We start from the raw sequence: 22,542 nt of genomic DNA, 5'->3' as shown, positions 1-22,542 counted from the left end.
CCAGGAGAAGTGCCCAACTGGAGTCCATACCCTCTCCTTCTAGACTGTGCTCTGGAATCTACAAGCCCAGAGTTGTCTGCCCAAATGATCCCAAACCCACTTCCAAGGTCTGTGTGGATCTCTTCTCCAGATGTGACTTCCCCCAGAGTGTGCAAATGTGCATCTCCAGGCTTGAGACATAACCAAAGAATACTGACTGTAGAAAATATGTCTGTAGCTTAGACACATGAACTGGGCTGTCGATCTCCCTGCATGCAAGGCCCAGCCTACATCAGATGGAGCCAGGGGTGAAAAGAGCAGTGGGTGGGTGCACTCAGGCTCGGGGGCTGGCTTTCTCAGTAGTACTACAATTGAGCATGGAATTCAAAAGATCCCCCAGATTCTAAATTAGAACCTGGCCTTCCGGGTCGTCATGCAGGTATATCTGTTAGAGGGGGGTTAGCACATATTTTATTTAACAATCTGTTGACTTAGTTTCTAATCTTGAAATATTTAGACAGATGGTATATGGACCCCCATTTGTACTCTTTTCCCAGGCTGCCCAAATGGTAGAAGCAGACCTGTCGGTCGATGAGATTCACATTAGAAATCTCAATTTCTAACTGCTCTTGGTGCCAACTGGGGGCTTCCCCATGGTCACATCCTGCCGGGGGGGCTGCATCCCCCAACCTGCTTCCTTCATTCACAAGCCCTGCCTGGCCATCACAGGCACCTGGGCTGTGAGCCGCTGTACCCTATCTCTAGAGCTGAATTTGGATCTCCCTTATTCTTCTAGCTTACATAGTACTAGTTATGAGCACCGTCCCGTACTGAACCCTGGAGATGATACACATCTCAGCCCCCAAAACCACTTGCAATTTTGGAAAGCCATTCTAGGCAGGCTGGATGGGAGTTCAGGAAGGAGTAGATTTGTGCAGAGATGGACAGGGATCTGTGTGTTGAGATCTGGGGGGAAAGTCTGGGAAGGGACCACTTAATCATGGTTTTTAGCCAGAAGGAGTAGCTTTCTTGTTGCTTTAAGAGGCCTTCCTAGTTTCTGCATAGGAATGGAGAGAAGATGTTTTTTAATTACCTTTAAAAAAAACTTAAATAGAGTTTTATTTGGGGTGTAGGTGATTCTGGAACCCTTCTTTCTCCATTCCTACCCTGAAAATTCTTTAACTATAGGAAGCATCCCACAGTCAGAGACACAACTCTTTAAAAAACCTGGCTGAACAAGCATTTTGCGTGTGTGCTTTTAAGGCAGAATCACCAGTCAGTCAATCACAGAACGTAACCAACTCTCAATCCTTTGCAGTCTGCATTGCAGAGGAGGAAGGACAGGACAGAGGATTTGAACTCAACTCCAAATACAACAGGGGCAAGTGGGAACCTGGAGAATTGGGAGGTTTGGGAGCCACGGGGATGCCAAAAGTATGGCCTGGGTGGATGTTGTTCACTCCCAGACATTTGGGGCTAAGGGAAGCTTCTAGAACAGGCATTTCTCCAGGCAGCTGCAAACAGGTTTTCCTCTTTACCTTATTTATGAAGATATTTTGAGCATCAAGACCTATTTTTGAAGGGAATGTTTGGGTCAGATCCACATACCTTGCTCATGGTTCCTTGAGAACAAACTGTGGACTATGCCATTGGACACCTGGGTTCTAATCTCTGCTCATCATTTTGCTGTGTGGCTATCAGTGACCTCAGCAAGGCACAGTTTCTGCACTTGTGTGCACTAATGCCCACTTCATAGGATTGTTGTGAGGGTACTGAGCTTGTGTATGTGCAATTGTGGCACATGACACGTGGCACTTGGTACTTGTTGGTGACCCTTAAATGTCAGCTCCACTCCTTTCTTCTGAGATTAGCCAAAATGAAAATCAGCCAGACCAAAACTGTGTCTTTGGCTTACTGAACCTCACAGTAAGCGCTGTGCCCCTCTGAGATGACTCTGTCCAAATTGCCAGAGTCAGATAAATGGAGAAGTTACTCTTTTATGAAGTTTCAAGATTAGTATGGAGGGGGAAAAAAAAAAGGTAAACCTTGTTTTCCTTGACAACTTCACATTAGGCTAATTAAAGAATATGTGAGTTGTCATTGCACAGTATCTGGGGCGGAATAACAAACAGATGCTCTCCTACTGATTCTTGAGGAATTTGTGTCTTCTTGCTTAAATAATAAGTAACAAATACCAGAGTGGACTTTTCTAATGGATTTCTTCAGTCTCTCAACAATGACAAATGTGTCCATGAAGAATGCATGAATCAGTACAAAAGAATGTGTCCATTCAGTATGGAATAATAACCAGAAAGGTCTGTTCTACTTGAGAGTATCCTAGCCCTTCATTTTGTCCATGTAACCCCCCAGGTACCAGCTTGTCTCTTTTGCAAATTGAATACCCTCAAGGATATTCTCCAAGCCTCAAAGTGTTCCACCTTTTCCTGGCCCGTGGATTGGCACAACGGGCTGCCTTAGCTGCAGAGAAGGCTCGTTGGCACAAATGGACCCAATGGTTGTCCCAGCACCCGTCCCCGGGAGCACAGGAGAGCTCTTCAGGGTCAGATTCTTCATTGCAGTCATTCTGTGTTCCTTTAGCTCATCCACTAGGCTTTTTTCCCCATGTGGGGACATCTATCTAGATAGCTTCTATCAGGAATTCATCCATTTGACATGTATGTATTGACACTACAAGAGAAAGATTTTTCACTGAAAAAAATTATTTTTTTCAAGACTATTGTAATAGGAAAGAGAGTTTGAACTCAACTCAGAAAACAACAGGGGCAAGTAGGGATTTACAGCCGACAGGCAGGGCAAGGTAGTAGATGGAACATTACCAAGAGAAACTTGGTTACGTGTCAGGGATGGGTGGTGCAGAGAGGAGTTTGACTAGATCTCAAGGCTGGAGAGATTCTCAGTTTACTGGCTTAGCAGGGTTATTTACTGTAACTGGGTTCTGTAGGCTGAGGATGTGGACCAAGCATGAGGCCCAGGTAAAAAGGGCTCAGAGGAGCCTGACCAAAGTTTGGTCAAGGTGGGACCTTGACAATACTTGTCAATCCTTGTCAATACTTTGCTACTTCCTGTGGTAGGAAAGTCGCCCGGAGAAAGTAACATTTGTCTTAGGGCTTAAAGAATGAGAAAGAGTTGGCCTGGTGAAGGGAAGGGAAAGAACAGTCTAGGCACAGAGGAAGAAAGTGCAATAGAGAAACAGCAGGAGATATTCTTGGTTCCATACACTGCCCAGCTTCCCATTCGAGTTAGTATTTCTTCCTTTGAATGTTCTGTGAGTCTCAGGGATATAGCAGGCACACTGGACCCAAGAGTCAGGAACCTAGTTATTGCTGTGCAACTAACTGCTGATGTAGTTTCTCTGATCTTCTCTGGCTCTGAACCTCATTATTTAAGATTTAAAAAATGCAGGCATTTGGGATGGGCTCTAATTCTGGGGCTTGTACTGCACATTGCAGGATATTTAGCATCATTGGCCTTGGCCCAATAAATGCTGGTGGCAGTATCCAAATAATGTGGAAATCATCAATTCCTCCCCCCCACACATTACCAGACATCCCCCAAGTGGGAGGAAGTGATCTTACCTTTAAATGAGGATCACCACGTAATCACAAAGATTGCTACTCAAGGTCAGTTGCCTTATTCTATTTGAATTGTAAATCCATTCTGGAAGAACCAGTCTCCATCTTAATCCACTCTCCTTCCAAGCTTTCCCAGTACTCTGGCCTGCTTTGGTCAGCAATTACTTGTACATAGCAAGTACATGTAAGCAGTGCTGACGTGTTGCTTCAGGATCTAGAGAATTATGTAGGTGCGTAAGTACCATCACCAATTCCTGAATGTGGGTCAAGCAGACAGGAAGTTTCAGTTCCTTCTGGGAACGTTAGGAACCAGAATGAGGAAAACCCTCCTTGTGCCTTGTTTAATAAATAGAATAGGGATGGATAATAGCCCATCAATTTATAGCAGGCAAGGATTAAAGCCAGAGAATAAACTTGAGATAGAACCTTCCAGAGCCTGAGCATTTGAATTTTTTCCTCTTTTCCTCTTTGGAAATTAAACTGCTAATCTTTCCAAGTAGTCCCTTACAGTCTCTGAGATTTTGTTAGAATAAATATAGGCACTGAAATCCTCCTACAATAAAGAGGAACAAAATCCCAAGTCCCAAAATGTTGTATTTTCTCTTTGTGTGAATATTTAAATATGTAAGTTATGTGTCTGTATACATATGTAACGCATTTTCCAAATTCTGTTCTGCTATTCAGAGTAGGATATTTTGGACCTATGTTGAAGATAAATGTATGTTGATGTTTTACAGTATCTCCTGCAGTGTAGCTACTAAGTGGCAGCAATAAATAATAACCGCTGGCTCTAATTGCTTAGAGAATTGCCAAGTGATAATCTGTGATGTAATTAAGTAAAAGAAACTAATGTTGCCTTTAACCAGCTCCATAAAATAATTCCCCAGAGTTTCCCTGTGTAAAGTCACCTTGTAGGGCAAAATCCTCTCCAAGCACACTCTACCTCAGGTAGGAAAAGTCAGCCAATTCTTTGGGGGGTTTTTGTTTTGTTTTATTTTATTTTGTATTGTATTTTTTTAATGTTTATTTATTTTTGAGAGAGAGAATGAGCAGGGGAGGGGCAGAGAGAGAGAGGGAGACACAGAATCCAAAGGAGGCTTCAGGCTCTGAGCCGTCAGCACAGAGCCCGACACGGGGCTCAAACTCATGGCCTGTGAGATCATGACCTGAGCCGAAGTCGGATGCTTAACCAACTGAGCCACCCAGGCGCCCTGTACTTTGTATTGTATTGTTACATCAGCTATGATGAGCCTATGTTTATTCTTTTATAAACATATTACGTGTTACCTTTTGTTTCGCTTCCGATTCCTAGAATTAAGCAGAGTGGAAATAAGGAGTTCTGGCTGGGGCTCAGTAAGTGCGTCCATCAGAGCTCCCAGCTCACTGGTTTATAGAGTCCAGGGAGAAGGATTACCACCCTTCAGTGTCCATTACGTGCCTGATTCGGGCTGGGTGGAGTGTGTGTGGGCGCATGTGGATCTTTCTCAAGGAGAATTCTAGAAACTCCCATATCTCTATTCTGACACGTCTTCTCTTGCCAATTCTCTATTATAAAGTCACAGGACTCTAGGCTCCAGCTGTCATCTGAAATGTCCAAAAGGTTGTTTTTTGTTTTTCTGCTGAAGTTAACCACATGTCCGGTTGCAGAAGCAGTATAGGGGGTATTTGCAAAAAGCTTTTTCTCTCCAGGCCATGGGAATATATTTATCCTGGTTTCAGAAGCATGTTCAATCCTCTTATCATTATTATGATTTGTGAACCATCACTAAGCATTTTAGGAGTTGATCAAGACCCAAATTCTCCTCATGAGGCTTGCCGTACTGGTGTTCAAACTCAGAAACAGTATAGATGGTGTTAAGAGTCTCTCTGAACCTGATAGCTTTGAAGGCACAGCCACCTTCTATCCTTCTCTCTCCAAGAATCCAATAACCTTAAAGTGTCTTAAGGAAGATAAAATAGTTGAAGGCTGATAGCCAGGTAGAAGAATGTCTACCCAAAAATGAGCCAACAAGTTACATCTCTGTCAGGGTAGATAATAAATATATAAAAATACACTATCTCCGAAAATAAGATTGTTCTTTCTATTACATAATGATTTCCTGTGGCTCTCTCCTTTTCATCTTTCGTGAATTTGATTGCTTGCTGCTGTTTCAGTAGCTTATGATTAAGAGGGCTAGAATTTTTAAAAGGGGAAAGGATAAACCAACTTTGAAAACTTCAGTCAGACTGCAGACTCTCCAAATTCAGTCTCCATTAAATATTCTGATGTGAATTATCCATATTTTTCAGGGTTGAGACTCCTACTTACAGACAACTAATTTTAGAGCCTTGGGACTTCTTGGTTTTAAGATATTGTTAACCTCTTTATTAAGCACAGAGATTTGGAATTTTCATCGGAGTAGGCAATTTTCTGAATTAATTAAAATTATAAGATGTTGTGTACTTCCAACTCAAGTCACAGGTGTGCTTTCCGTGAAATGCAACATCTATAGGGTTGTTTTGCTAATGTACTATTTAATTCAAGTTGTCTTGCACACTATTATCAAGTTTGTAATTTGGGAAAGGATACTCTTGATTGCAAGAGTGACAGCAGCATACGAAAGGGAAGATGCTCAGGAGGCAAAATCATTCAAAGCAATGCACTGTTATGGGATGGTTGTTTTTCTAAAATACCTTCTCACCTTACTGTCCAGTGTATTATTCTGAAAGCAATTTTGTTGTAATAAGAGCCAGACAGACTCATAGGAAAGAATATTCTAGTTCACGTGGTGACTAGTCCATAACCATGAACCCCGTGCAAAATCTATAAATGTCACTTGAACTCCGTTGGAAGTAAGAGTAATGTGACTATCCACCTTAACTCCCTCACATCAAGGGGGATCTTGCTCTTTGTGACCTCAGTTAGGCTGATATGATCCTAGCTCTGTGCATAGTATTAAATACGCGGTACTAATTATTTGCAATCTTGAGACTCTTCCTAGTTTTTACTCTTCTGCAGCTTCTCAGCCAGGGGAGTTAGCAGAAGAGAGAAGCATGAAATTAATTTTTCATAGTCATTTAGTAATGGATGGAATGCTCATAATTCATTTCCATTATAGGGTGGTTTTTTAATTCTTCTTCTGTGGCTCCCTATAGACTTTGGATCAATCCCTATCTGGAGAGCTGGATGAAATAAACCTTTTCCTCACTTGCATGTCAGGCTGTCTTTAAGTGGTATTTGGGGATGAGTTTTTTCCCAGTGGGCTAAGAATCTTATGGTATACCAGACTTCCTATCTAGAAACATCCCCATCTAGCATTTATTATTAACTCTTCTAGATTGTCATTTTCTTGGTCTTAATTAATGCCATTACTAACCTTATTTGAAAACATGCATGGTCTTTTCCTAAGCCAAAATCTAATCATAAAGCCTAGTTTCCTTTCCCCCTCTTGGATACATGGTGCTTAGTAGCACATTATTCTATAAATGCGAGCCATAATGGCAAAAGTGCTTAAGGACACGCATCTGACACCACTACCTCTAGCAATGAGCATAAGAGACATTGACGCGGAGGAAAACTTACCCACTGGTGTTCTCAAAGTGGCTTTTGTGTATTTTCACTGTTTCGAAGCATCTAACAGGTTGGTTTAGCCTACCTGCCTTTCTTCCTTCACCGAGCATCATTTGTTGAGTATCCACTATGTGTAGGTACTGGTGATTGCCAAGGATTCAAAGACAAATAATGCACTCCCAGCTCTGGTAAGCTCATAGTCTAGGCTATAGAGGTAAGTGGTCTTTTATAAATAGAACAGGAAATATTCTTGTCTGCAGACATGGCATCTACTTAAAGTGGTATTTCATCACCTGTGTGGCAGGAATTCACACTCCAAACAACCATGTACTTCCAGGCACCCTCTTGACAGCTTTGGTGTCAAATCATATTAATACGAATATCAACACTGTATGCTGTCCTGGGTGCTGATTATTGCTATGTAAGAACCTCTGTAAGATACAACTGCAGCGCCTGTGACTCACTTCTTACCTGACATTTGTCCTATTAAGTAGCCCTGTCTTTCCTCTCTTCACACCTACATCTAATCTGTAACTAAGTCCTAAGTACTGTCTTTCCCAGTTCTTCTCACATCTCTACAATTTCCATTCAGTTCTCACCTAATGTATTGCTGTCACCTCCTCCTAATTGGGCTGTGTGACTCCAGTCTCCTGACTCCAATTTACAGTCCCTGTTGCCAGTCCAAATCTTCCTAAAACATGACTACCGTTGCTTCCCCCTACTGCATAAACACTCAGTAGTTCTCCCATTGAACGGAATGAAGAAGCCACAACCCCATTTCTGACCATATTTCTACATTCTATTCTCTTTGTTCCATGGCATAGGCAAGCATGCCCTGGCTCCCAATACTTGGTCTCTGTGCTCTCAACTTTTACTGGTGTTTGTATGGCTCCTTCTTCCCTTTCCCTTCTCTGTCCAGTGTCCAAACCTTCCCATTCTTCACAGCCCAGCTGAAGATGTCCCAAGTCCCCCAGCCATAAGTGATCTTTTCTCAGTACTGTGGGCGAGTTGCTATGATCCTTCTTCTGCAGATGAGAAAACGAAACCACAGAGAGATAAATAACTTATGAAGCTCACATGGCCAGGAATGGCCAGGATTTGAATCAGAGTCTGCCCAACTCCAAATCTCATTGCTTTTAATGATTCTGCTTCATTTGCCTCCCATATACATATTTTTAAATGTCTCCTACCAGTTCCCATGTACTTGCAGAAAAGGAAAAAAAAATCCTCTTATCTTACGTGTTTTCCATAAAGTTGAACTTTTGTTAAATCTTTGAATGAATGCCTCCTGACTCCTTATCCAGTTCCAGCTACTTCAGAAATTTAAAAGAAGACATTAATTGATGAGAAATTATATTATCTGTTTAAGTGAGCAGATAGATACACTTGGTGTTAATTTAATTATTTTTAATTTGGGGGAGACTTCAGAAGCACTTGGATCAAATGTGATGAAAACACAGGTTTTATTTATTCAAACTATTTCTTGATTTAAACAAAAAAATAACTGAACGGGATGGAAGACAAGTTCTAGGAGAATTAACTCTAAACGGTGAGTTATTGTAGGTGCACACGCACACGATTTGTACCCTTATTTGCCACAGAAACACAAAAAAGGAAGGACGCTGGCCGACTGGAATTGTGAGCTTTAGTTCCAGTACCATTTTGAATGTCGGGTATGAATACTTGACATTCTTGTGTCTGTATCTCGAGATGTAGGCCTGTCGGGATTGGTCTACAGAAACACGGCCTCTTATCTTCAAGCTTTACTTGAGTGACAAAACACTGTTTTCACCATTTTTATCTCTGTTTTCTCTACATGAGTTCTAAGTGAGGGTCCCGTTCTTAGACAAGATTATTACCCTTTTGTGCTCTGTCCTCTGTAAGCAAATGGTTGGGGAAGAGGTGAGCTTGGACCAGAGATGACAGCCCCATCCTCTTTCCATGTATTGTTGCCATACTTGGTAGAGCTAGACAAACATCTGAAAGGGTTGTACTTGTTTGTATAAACTACACTCCATTTAACTTGAGAATCTGTCACCCGGACTGCACTAAAAATTCCGAAAGCAGATGATATGCTGTAGCTCGCCCCTTATCTAAAACTCCACACACAGGAAGGGCCCCATATGTTATGTTTGAATGGTATCGAATACATTATTCCTTTTATCTGATGCAGAGGCTTTGAGAACCAGATATTCCCATACTGTAACTAATCATAAATCAATAGGCAACTCATTATTCTGGGGTTACAAGGAATTGTATTCTTATGTTAACCTAAATCCTATTCACTGACCGGAATAGGATGAAATTAATAGATGATAAGTTAATTGCAAGATGTTCCCTCTTCCTTTTTTTCACTCATTCTTTCTCTTTTCTTCCCTCATCTCTTTTTCCCTTTCTCCCTTTCTCTTCTCCTCTTGAGAGCATGAGCCTCATCAAATCATGTGAGGCAGAATTAAATCCAGGCTTCTGTTCCCTCAGTGATCATCCCTGCTGAGAAAAGTAATTGTCTAATTTACTTTCCAGCTAACATTTAGGAAAATAAATTGAATAGTAAGCGCCTGCAAATATTAAGTCTAGTACAGCAAAGCTAAACGTTTTTGTTAGTATCTTCCTTGCACCTAATGTTTTCAAAACACATTTTTTTTTCACTGTTCCTTGATTACCTCATTGAGAAATATGGGTTCATTTTCCTCAACGCACAATGACACACAGACAACCATTCAGCTAAGCCTTGATTCATGTAGGAATTATTAGAAGTCATTTAGGAAAATGTATCACCAGAAGTCCCATCTCAGACCATGTTTTGAAAACCCTCAGTTTTAGAAGAGGAGAAAATAGGTTCCTCTGGATAGAACACGATTCAGTTTGTACATTTCTTGTTGTCCTGTTATCATCACCTCCATGAGATCAGTGGGACAAAAAGGTTATCCCTGTAATTCATGCAAGTACCAATACTGCCTCCTAATGGGATGTGCTTCACAAAGCTTCTTCACACATCATTTTGCATAATTCTTGCAACAACCTTCTCATGGAGGAGCAGGAAATTACCCCTTACTGAACTCCAGACTCCTATGAGTGTGGTCGCATATTTGGTGTGTGGCACAGCCAGGATGTCAAGCCTTGAAGTACAAGTCCTTTGGTCCCTTTACTAAAATAGAGTTCTTCCTCTGTCCAGAGATGAAAATCACCAGAGGATCAACGGATGGAGCACGTGTTCCTCTCCACCTCGGCCAGGGCATCCTTACCAGATAAGGGGCAAAGTGTAGTCAGTAACTGTGAAAGCCATGCCATGGTTATTTTGATAATTAACATTGAAAGAAGCTTCAAAGGGGTGAAGACATAAAGAAGCATGCTCAGCTACAATGTTTCTGCATCTGTGAATAGAACATAGATATTTGGTAGCCATCTGCTTAGCTACCATTAGCCATTAGCCATTAGCCATTTGCAAAAGCATTTTGTGGTTTAAGGAGGACTTTAAAAACTTCCCAAGAAAAAAACTAAACACTTGATGACATTGAGTGTGAAGTTAAGAGATTTTGAGATAGAACTGGCCAAAAAGCTTTAACTACAAATATTAAGAGACTTCTTGCTGCAGTAGAAAAGTTAGAATAGGAACATACACTGTGACTTCAGAATGATTAAGAGGCTTCTCATTGCTCTTCCTAAGAACGAGTGTCACTGGCAACCCTATCATATCTTTACATGGTTATTTGATCACATGTAGCAGGGTTTTTTTTCCTTATGGGAGTCTAGGATCTAGGTTCTAAGTTCTAGAATCTCCACTGAAATTTCAAAGCACAAAAGAATCACTTCTTGAAGCTTAAGTGTCTTCTCATTGATAAAAGGCTTACTATCTCCACTATTTTGCGTCCCATTTGTAGTATGCTCTTGCTAAATTGTAAAGCCTCGGGTAACAATATTGGGTGCTCAGCTCATAAAAACAATAGGACCTAAAAATGAGTCACTACTTGTAATCTCTAAGTGCTCACAGTATAATAATAAAAACCCTTAGATAAACCATGACTACGTCCTAATCAATATAGATATTAATATAAATATATTATCCTTTGTGGGGGGAGGTTTCTATTGGTTAGTAATATAGTTCTTTACATTCCATTGGCAATTTGTAGTTCATATAGTGCTTTCACATATATTATCACATTTGTGCTTTTAATTGTCAATTGAAAACTGATACAATCCATAACCGACTTCTGTTCTCATTTCTACAATTTACTTAAAGTAGCTGAATTGTTCATGACCATTTTGGTTTGCTTAGAAACCTTGTTAGAAGATTCATGGAAACTTACCACAACAGATTATAAACTCTAATAAAAACTTTAAAAAAACAAACTTCTTGTTTAGAGCAATTTTAGATTTACACAATTTTTAGGAAGAGAGCACAGTTTCCCCTGTGCCCTGCCTTCAGTTACCCCTATTATTAACATCTTACATTAGTATAGTGTATTTATTATGTCTAATAAACTGATATGACACATTTTTATTTACTAAGTCCATAATTTATTCAGATTTCCTTAGTTTCTACCTGGTATCTTTTTTCTGTCGCAGGATCCCATCCAAGATACCACATTACATTCAATCTTCATGTCTTCTTAGGCTCCTCTTGGCTGTGACAGTTTCTCAGACTTTCCTTGCCTTTTAATGAACTTGACAATTTTGAGGCATGCTGGTCAAGCATTTTGTAGAATGTCCCTCAGTTGGAATTTGTCTAATGTTTTCCTCTTGATTTACTTGGAATTATGGCTTTTTTGCAAGAAGATCACAGGGGTAAAGTACCTTTTTCATCACCATATCAAAGGATAAGACTATCAACATGAGTTGTCTCTGTGCCACAAATGTGAGCAATAATAAATGATTAGTTTCTTCAGCCACTGAGTTTGGGGACCCTAGTCACCTGGCCAAGGTAGGGCTTGGAGGTTTCTCCAGCTTATACTTGTTTCCCTTTCCGTACTGTACTCTTTGGAAGGAAGTCACCACACTCAGCCCACACTTAGGGAGTGGGGATTTATGCCGCACCTCCTTGAGGGCAGAGTATCTGCATAAAGTATTTGGTCTGAGAGGTATTTTTAAATTATAAAAACCTGGGAGGATTTCACAAGTCAACAGTGTTGTAAGGAGGAATGAGGAAAAAGATGAGGAACTCCATAGGAGGAAGGCAAGAAGTAAGGAATTCAAGATAATCATCACAACTAAGGCATGAGGTGAGGTTGTATGCCTCACTGGGGGTTTAAAGTTATGACCTGAAACATAATCCATTCAACTTTTTCCTGCTCATCCAGTTCCTCTGTTAAAGTGAAGCATTTGAACATTGGGGAACTGTAATGAAGTCCAGAATCCCTTCACTTTTCTCCTGAGATCATCCCATGGATATAATACTTCATGCATTGACAATGCCTATCCTTCAGTAAGGTTCTGGTGTTGAAAATACATGAAATGGTTTCCCCATTTCCAGAGTTCGATACCTTTTCTTGGGAGTGGATTCAAGAGGATACGTGATGAGAAGAGGTGTTATCTCTCAAATTATACTGTTGCATTTGACTTAGTTAACTACTGATATTGGACAGCGGTTGCTGTATAACAAACCATCCCCAAACTCAGTGGCTGAAGAAAGTAATCACTTATTATTGCTCACATTTGTAGGACAGCTAGAGTTTATCCAGCCTGGGTTCAGCTGGGTAGTTCTGGTTCTCATGAAGATCTGTTAGTTGACTGGGAAGTCACTGATCTGTGTTCCTCACCCTTTTCTTCAATTCAGCATGCTAGCTGTAGCATGTTTTAATCATAGCAATGTCAAAAGGCAAAGGAAGAAGTAGTAATATTTGCAATCTATCATACCCTTATTTCTCGAAACACTCTTTTTTTTTTTTTTTTGTAACTCAGGACTATCTCCATTCTCTTATCTTTTATTTCCTTAATTCTTCTTCCTTCAACTCAGTACTGTAAATAGGCTCTACCTAAGGTTTTGCCTTATAGTCCTAACCTTCTCCATGTGTGTGCTCTTCTTAAGAAGGCTTATCCAGGGTCAGATTTTCTAATTCCCCAGTGGTAGTTTCCAGTTTACTATTAGGCACTTCCGTATTTTCATAATCTTTAGTCCCATGCTCCCCTTAAAGCAATGTTTCTCCTGAATACAAAGCTGTATGGTTTTTTTAAGATTTTATTTTTAACTACTCTCTACACCCAACACGGGGCTCAAACTCACGACCCCAAGATCAAGAGGCACGTGCTCTACTGACTGAACCAACCACATGCCCCTAAAGCTGTATGTCTGAAAAGGACTTTGGTCTTCATTTAATGTTTGATGTGGATGCAAAAACAAAAAGTCCTGATGAAAACCTATCCTACATTAATAGGAATCTGACAGCTCTTAACGTTAAGAGAACACATCTGAAAGAAAACAATAATGATGAGGGGAGTATTAAACACCATTTCCTATGAGAAACGGTTAAAGTTACTAATTTTTTTTAACCTAGAGATTACATGGGGCATCATGATCATCATGCTTACAGAGTGGAAGGCATGAAATATGGAAGACCTGAGGTGTTTTCTTTTATAGCAGAACTACAGCCAATAGGTAGATTTGGGGAAGAAAAATTTTAGCTTGATGTAAGAAAGAAATTTTTAGTAAAAGAACTGTATGGAAACAGAATGGGCTATATGTATATCTTCATTTTTCAATTATCGTCACCCATCTTTCCTGAAATGTCTCGCTTCCCTTTCTCTCGATCATCATCAAAATCCTATCCATCCTTTAAGATTAATCCCAAGCCTTCATCTCTCCACAAACTCTTCCCTGACGACTCAAATTTTATTGATCCTTTCAACTCACGTCCATAATTTCCTAGCCCACCCCAGCTAAATTACGCGCTCTTTGAAAATGGAAATACAACATATAACTTTATAATCTTGAGTATGAAACACAATGTTGAGCTTCTAATAGACATTCAGTAAATTCTTACTGATTTACTATTAGAAATCTTCCTGATTTCTCATCCGGAATCATTAGGCTTGGGTTAGAATTTGAACCAGGTTGAAATGCCCAAAAGTCTGATCATTTCATACTTCTTTCACAAAAGGAGATGCCTTCTGATTTTAATAGTAGCCTGAAGAAAATACGGAATTTTGCCATCACTTGCCATCCAAGCTTACATTTTCCTACTTATCAAAAAAGACACTGAATTCACAGGTTCTCTAAGATTTTTGATTTATAGCTCAGATAATTTGTTGGAAGAATTAGCAGAAGGAAATTGGCATCAACTTCCTCATGTCTGAAAATTATCTCACCCAAAAATCATCTGGTGAATGGGAATATATGGCATGGAGGAACACATACAACACTGGAGAACGTCACTCTCGTTGGCATTCCGGTCTGCCTGTTGTCATAGTTACCGAGGTACTCCAAGCGGTTTCCCTCCTGAATCATACTCTGCAAACCCTCAATGAAAATAAGCTATTCTTCCTGCTTTATTTTTCTCTAACCCAGAACTGAAGCTAGAAAATAGCCTCAATTGCATGGGTGTTTTTATACTTTCAGCAAGATTTTAAGCAATGAGCAAACAAAATTGCTTTTGTTTTAATCAAACAAAAACAATGAGGAATTTAATCAAAATAAGTGCCTCTGATTGCAGTTTTTACCTTATTTGTTCAGCGATGATTCACTGAGGAGCTAGGTGTCGAGGATACAACTAAGATTGTGGCCCAGTCCTCGCCCTAGAAGCTGACAGAGCTCTGCGAGGGAGAGAGACGGGTAAGGGATGCATTTCGGGGAAATGCAATCAGTTTTGTGCCAGAAACAGAGTATGGAAACCAATGGAAACGCTAAAGAGAAATAACTTTAAAGTTCGGGGTGCTGATGCAGTTGTGTCAGAGGGAGGCCCCCATCCTGTGACTCTTGCCGCGTTGTTCCTGTGAAGTTTAGCAAACGTATTTTTGGTCACTTTGGATACAGGACACCTGCATCACCCTGCAGGTTGGGCTTATGGAGCAGCGGCATGAGGCGACCAGCCCTCTCCTCACAACATGCTATCGCCTGCTGATACTCACACACAGTCTCCCCTTTGTGCTTTGGCTCCAGGAACTCCTTCACAGACATCCTCCGTGCCATCCTGCTGTCCCTGGAAGTCCTTATCGAAGATCCAGAGCTGCAGATAAATGGCTTCATTTTAATCATAGACTGGAGTAATTTTTCCTTCAAACAAGCCTCCAAACTGACACCTTCAATCCTCAAACTGGCTATCGAAGGGCTGCAGGTATGTTCACCCAACGTACAGTACGGGACTGTGTGACAGTGTACTTTTGTCTTATTCCAACCCAAGTAATATTTGTCCTTTGGAATAGGAAAGGAAAACTTCGGTGCAGTTCGCCTGTGACTCCTCCATATTTTCACTCCAGCCTGAGTTAGACTTTTTGTAAAAGTCAGTCTTCGTTTTCATTAACAACTCTAAAGTACTGTTACCACAGGCACAAATCACCTACTGTAGCAATTATGAATAAAGCTCAGAGATGTTTAGCCTCATCCGAGAGTTCACAAAAATTAAAACTAGAAAACATCTGCTCTATGAGCATGCCCTAGGTAAAGGTGGCATGGGGGCCTTCCACTCTTTCTAGAAACAGTGTTGCACTCTGGAAATGCACCCCGTGGACCCTCATTTCCCAGAATGCACTGTGCTTGAGTGTCTGTACTAAAGTAAACCACGTCAGTGCAAACAAAGGAAGCAGACAAAACTCTACGTATTGTTTGTGTGACCAGTTGTCAGGACTTTGGGGAAGGGTGTTTTGTGCTGCACGGAGGTCTTGGGGTTCCTTCTACTTCTCAAAGCCAGTGATTCTGTGAAAAGTAACAAACTCAAAGGGCACTGCTGGGTAGCTTTCTGGTGACAACACTATTACAGTACAAAGTAAAGGCACAGTTCGGGAAGGTTCAGAATCAGCACAGATAAAACCCATGTCCCTTCTTAATTTTGAAGGAAGAATGACTCAATGCGGTGACCCTCCCCAAAGATGGCAGTGACATGAAGCTATGTAGAAAAATAGATATTTGCTAATTCTCAGATCAGCAGCCATTACCCTTGCTCTTCAAAGTGCAAAAGTAGGAGACCCATTTCCACCACTCATCATCGTCTAGTGTGATGGGTGGTTGATGGGTCTGTTTCTGGAACTGTGGCTTATTCGTATCGGGCCTCCTACAGATCTCTAGCACCTCGTAGGCCTCTGATAAACAGGTTTCCTGAATGGATCTTATTTTATTGAAATGGTTTCCTATTTCAAGGGTAGGAGAAATAGAACGGGCATTTCAGAAGAGGAGGAGCAAATACACCCTCTTCCACTAATGCCACGTTATCCTGGGGGGCTGCATCGTGCAGTGTACTGGGGACATGTTTTGGAAGTTGCTTTCGCATTTCTAGACTACAGGCAGTGTCCTGCCTTGCCTTAACCAACCGGATCATGGATTGGTCAGCTCTATACTATCGATCACTTTCTCTCAGCTTTAACTCCTTTTGTCCAGACTCCTCTTATCCAAATCACTGAACCTCTGATCTCTCTCTCCTTACAGCTTTTATCAAAAAGAGTTTTAAAGGAAGCTGCAAAGTTTATTTCATGCTCTATAGTTATGCTGACCATAGTTCCAGGGTTTTCTGTGGTGGTACAAGCTTCATTTGATTTTATCCATTTTAAAAAAGATAATCCAATACACGTATAAGTAGCTGTGATTCTAGCTCTGTTTTTATAAGATTTTTTTCATAAATCAGGAAAGACAATGTCCTTTATCCAAACTTGTATTCCAGTTTTTCTTTCTTAAAACGTGTGAACTATATAATATGTCCCTTGCCAACTCCACTGGGCTGATGTGGGTCTTACTGAGTTAATACATGCGATGTGTTTTAAAAGGCAAGGCTACACATAAGCTCGTAAGATGTTTTTGTGAGAAATAGTAGGTGACCTTTTGTGGGCAAGGTGAGTCCCATCTGGGCCTTTACTTGTACCAGGACCTGGGATGAATCTCACAACAACCTTCCTACAGCTCTGGTTAAGGAGTAACTTCTACTGAGAGAAGGGAGATGCATGAGGTCAAGGTCAGAGTGGAGTAAAAGTACTTCCTCCCATCATCTCACAGAACAATGACCTGAATCCCTTTACTCCTCTCCCTTTATGTAAAGCAAGGTAAACTCCTTTGACGGTGGGTAAGTATCAGGCCAGTCTGGAGTCAGGCAGTCTGGATTGGAATGCAGATTTTTCTGGGAATTCTGCCTGCCCAGGCCCTGAATCCCTGGGAACGCTTAGGAAGGTGCAGTCTCTCCTGCTAGGAGAAGGAAGCCAATGGTTCCAGGGGAAGCTAAGCATGGGTGTAGCTCCTCCATTTTGGATACAGGCTCCCTGGACCATCTAGCTGTTGTCTGGGCCACTGTGAAAAATCCCTCAGGGCCACTGCAGATAGGTGCTGCTTTTGTTCCACAGAGGGCAGTCAGATATGGCCATTCACTGGCAACTTCTCACTCCAGGCGATTACCTCTGAGGCTCATTCTAGGCTTTTCTCTGAGGGGACATTCAGATACCATCGTCACCTCTCTACTGGCTCTCTCAGTGATCTTTCTTCATTGCAGGATTGTTTTTATCCACAATGTAGCCATTAGCTCCTTTGACATTTCAAAAAAGTCAGAACTTGTACTGAGCAGAATTCATGCCTTTGGTATTATACTAAGTTAAATAAGTCAGTCAGAGAAAGACAGATATCATATGATTTCACTCGTATGTGGAATTTGAGGAACTTAACAAAAGACCATGGGGGAAGGGAAAGAAAAGTAAGATGCAAACAGAGAAGGATGCAAACCATAAGAGACTCACAAATACAAAGAACAAACTGAGGGATAAAGGGGTGGGGGAAATGGGTGATGGGCACTGAGAAGGGCACTTGTTGGGATGAGCACTGGGTGTTGTATGTAAGTGAGGAATCATGGGAATCTATTCCTGAAGCCAAGACTACACTGTATGTTAGCTAACTTGACCAAAAACAGAGAAAAGAATTCATACCCATGTGGTCACCCTTGTTGTAAAAGGAGGATCTCATACAGGTCTCCATTCGCCAGCCACGAATATTCGAGATTAATTCTACAATACTGCTGACATGGGCAAAGACATAGATAGACTTTTGCAGAGAAAGGGAACGCGAGGAAAGGCCAGTCAGCGAGAGAAGAGAAGCCCCTGTTCTTCTTCCTGTGCACCCTCTGAGAGGCCTGAAGAGGTTAGAGTATCTGCTAGGCATGCGGGAAATTGCAGGGGACGGAGATCCTGTGTTCCAGTGAGGAGACCTTGCTCTCTCTGCCGTTCTGCCTTTGTAGGGTAGATGTGAGACAGCAGCCTTGTCAGAAGGAATCATCAGACCACTTTCGTGCTAGGCCATCTGGTTTAGGGTTTTAGCTATTTATAGGAACTGTCTCAGATTACCTGCTGCTCAAACCCTAGATAATTTGGGGCCCTGGGGTATTACCACACATAGGTAATACAACACCTACCGCAGGGAGGAGGGGGTGGGGGCTCACTGCTCAGGCAGTGAGAATTTAGAATTGTTTTTGGTCATCCCACACCTTGCGTAACACACTAGTTCCCAAACCCTGGGTTTTAGCCCTATTACCCCCATTCTTAGTTCTCTGTAAAGACAGTTGTTCGGCGCAACCTTCAGTTACTAATTGTTGTGCATTGAGTTCCTTGAGGAGCAGACTCTGCCAGAGATTAGCGTGAGGTTCATCAAGGAGTGCTCTTGGGATCAACTCCTGTAGAAGGGAAGCTATGGAAGAATGTTTGCCAGCAGAAGTCAAGCTAGGATTCTGGCATTTCCCGTGAAAGCCTCGGGTGTTGTGACTGAGATGACCCTTCAGATTTCTCCCTGACTGGGGCCAAGGGGTTGGACTTTGATATTCCCACACTGTTCAGTCATTGGGTACAGGCTGCTCTGGGAAATAGGTGTGAGTTTGGGCGAAGTGACTCTCTTCAGCCGAAGCCCCAGAGAGCACTGTTATCTGCCAGCTTTCTGCTAGCAACATCCCCGAACAACTGGGGAATAACTCCGCAGTCTTGAATGAGGCCTGGCAATATATCAGAATTTCTACCATAATACGAAGCAAAAGCTATTTGGAATATTCTGTAATGTAATGTCAAGGAGCTTCCTTTATTTTGAATCTAGGTGTTGAACCGCTTTTTTTTCTTGGTTACATAAAGTCCTCAATTCTACCCAACGTGGAAGAAATACCCAGTAATACTGAGGTGATGGGCACTGGGCAGGGAAATCAGTGGCCTACCAGTTGTATTTCTGTGCCTCAAAAGGCAATTATATATATTCAACTGATCCTTGATAAAGGAGAAAAGGCAGCACAATGGAACTGAGATAGTCTTTTCAACAAATTGTGCTAGAACGGGACATGTCATGTGCAAAAAACTGAATCTAGATAGAGACGTTACACTCTTCACAAAAACTAACTCAGAATGGATCACAGACCTAAGTGTAAAATTGAAAGCTATATAAATCTAGTAAGATAACATAGGAGAAAACCTTTGTGACCTTGGTTATGGCAATGACTTTTTAGATAAACCACCAAAGGCACAATCCATGAAAGAAATAATTGATAAGCTGGACTTCATTAAAATTAAAGACTTCTGCTCTGCAAAAGACCGTGTCAAGAGGATAAGAAGAAAAGTCAGACTGGGAGAAAATATTTGCAAAGATACACGTGATAAAGAACTGTTATCCAAAATATACAAAGAACACTTCAAACTCAACGATAAGAAAGTGAACAATCCAATTAAAAAATTGGCCAGAGACCCGAATAAACACGTCACCAAAGAAAACATATAGATGGCAAATAAAATAAAAAGAATGCTCCACATCACATTCATCAGAGAAATGCAAATTAAAACAGCAATGAGATACCACTGTCCACCTAAGTAGAGAGGCTAATATCTGGAACACCAATAACACTAAAGCCTTTCAAGGATGTGGAGCCACAGAAACTCTCATTCAATCCTGGTAGGAGTGCAAAATGGTGCAGCCACTTTGGAAGACAGTTTGGTCGCTTCTTACAAAATTAGACATATTCTTACCATACGATTCAGTAATCAAGCTCCTTGGTATTTACCAAAGGAATCAAAAACTTATATGTACAGATGTTTTCAGCAATTTTATTCATAATTGCCCAAATTTGGAAGCCACCAAGATATTCAGTAGGTGAATGGATAAATAAACTGCGATACAAAACAATGAAATATTATTTAGTGCTAAAAAGAATTGAGCTATCAAACCATGAAAAGACATGGGGGAAACTTAAATGCATATTATGAGGTGGAAAAAGTCAATCTGAAAAGGCTACGTACTGCATGATTCCAACTATATGACATTCTGGAAAAGGCAAAGCTATAGAGACAGTAAAAAGATCAGTTGTACCCAGGAGTTGTGGGTGGGGGTGGGGGTGGGGGGTGGGGCCGGATGAACAGACTGGGCACAAAGGCTGTGTGATGCTATAATGATGGATACGTGTCATACATCTGTCCAAATTCATAGAACAGACAATACCAAGAGTGAACTGTAATGTAAACTATGGACTTTGGATCATAATGATACGTCATTGTAGGTTCATCAGTTGTAATAAATGCACCACTCTGGGGGGGCGGGTGCTAATAGTGTGTGAAGCTACATATGTGTGTGAGCAGGGGATATATGGGATTTCCCATATCTGTGCCTTTCCTTCAATTTTGCTATGAACTTAAAACTGCTCTAAAAAGTAAAACCTTAATGAAAAAAAAGGTAATTATATTGCGTCTAACAACAATTATCCAAAGAATTGTCTATGCATAGAACTTTGGTTATGTGCTTCATAGGCTGAATTAGTGAGTTATAATAATAATTCTATAGAAGACTGCTCTTTAAGGGATCATCAGATTTCTAGATCAAAAGTTACGCTGTATCAGCCAGTCATGAAATTCTAATAGTGTATGTATTATACATTCCTCCTTTCACAGCAATGCTTTGAGGAAATGTCATTGTTTAGAATGTTAAGTTGTCCCAGTTACATAAATATTCTATGAATATTAGTTCAAAGAACTTCAGTTAAAATACTAATTTTGAGAATGCCTGGAAGTCATTTTCTCTCACTCAGTTGTTTGATCTCTTAAATGCGGTCAATAATGTCTAAAAGAGTCATGTATCTGTTCATTACAACTTGTTTAAATTTTAATCAAACTTAAAGTAATATTTATGCCACCATTTTAATACAGCTCAGTATTACTCTCAATTCTGCTGGGGAATTCTGGTAGAATGAGCAACATGCTGAAATCCTGTTCTTGAGTTTTGTGATGTCTCCAAAATCAATTTTTGGAATTATTTCTTGTAAATCATTGTGGCCCAGCCATTACAATCAACACACGGCATTTATCAACGTTCAGCCAACCCAGATACTTACAAAGAGCTTACTGGGCTGAAGTGTTTTACTTGGGAAGAGCTGTAGCCTTGTGTCCCGCAGGCTATTTACAAAATGTTTGATTCCCTTAAAGACCCAGGCATTTGTTAAGGGTTTAAAGAAGCTTACTTTTCATTCACTGGAGGAGAGCCAGGCATCATTCATTCTTTTTTCTCTTTTCCCCTCATTTCTGGGCTTAGGTCGTTTTCCTCTGGCCCATCAGACACTTTTTCTATTCATTCACTCTTCATTCAAGGCTTACTGTGTGACTGTTTTGTTGTGGTTAAGGATGGTATTATAATATTTATATGATAAATACTATAAATATTTGACTTATACTGTTATAAATATTTGATTTACACTGACTTTGCCCCAGGCACTTTTCACACACCATTTAATTTCTACCATAAACCTATGAGGTAATACTGTTATGACACCACATTTTACAGGTGACAAAACTAAAATCTAGAGAGATCAATGGCTTGCCTGAGGTCTTTAAATGGCAGAACCAGGATCCAAGCCTGAATAGTTGGACTCTGCTCTCACCTACATCAAAGCGTGGTTGTACCGCAGCAGCTGCAACACCTGGGAACATTTTTGAACGTTCAGAATGTTCAAATGCTTTCAATAGAGTTATCTCCCTTCCTCCACCTCCCTCCTCAAACTCCCAAAGCTTTGAGCCAGTGTACTGCAAAAGGAGGTCCGCTGCTTTTCAAACTCAGCCCAAAAGTGAGAATGGATTTGGAGCAATGCTCAGAGGCTCGGCCAGCTGCAAATCATCTCTCTCCTGGGTGTCCCTTTTTGTTACACTGCTTCCCACCTTTGTCCAGTCTCTCTACCCGCTTCCCACATTCTACTTTTTCATCCCTTTTCTAAAACATATGACATGCTCACTTGCCTTTAGAGTATCTCAAGTGCCCTATTCGCCTAAAAGACTAGAACAGTAAAAAGTCTGTCC

General features: G+C 40.9%; 1 protein-coding gene across 1 annotated transcript in view; it reads left to right on the top strand.

Annotated features, from left to right (window-relative positions):
• Positions 1 to 22,542, top strand: part of CLVS1 (clavesin 1) — a 159,244-nt gene that overhangs the window by 57,115 nt on the left and 79,587 nt on the right. The window contains exon 2 of the mRNA XM_049633364.1: positions 15,215 to 15,389. Within this exon, the coding sequence (XP_049489321.1) occupies positions 15,215 to 15,389 (175 nt within the window). The remainder of the gene's footprint in view (positions 1 to 15,214; positions 15,390 to 22,542) is intronic.

The sequence above is a fragment of the Panthera uncia genome, chromosome F2 (genome assembly GCF_023721935.1).
Source record: "Panthera uncia isolate 11264 chromosome F2, Puncia_PCG_1.0, whole genome shotgun sequence".
In the NCBI taxonomy this organism is placed as follows: domain Eukaryota; kingdom Metazoa; phylum Chordata; class Mammalia; order Carnivora; family Felidae; genus Panthera; species Panthera uncia.
This window is presented reverse-complemented; position numbering and strand designations above follow the sequence as displayed.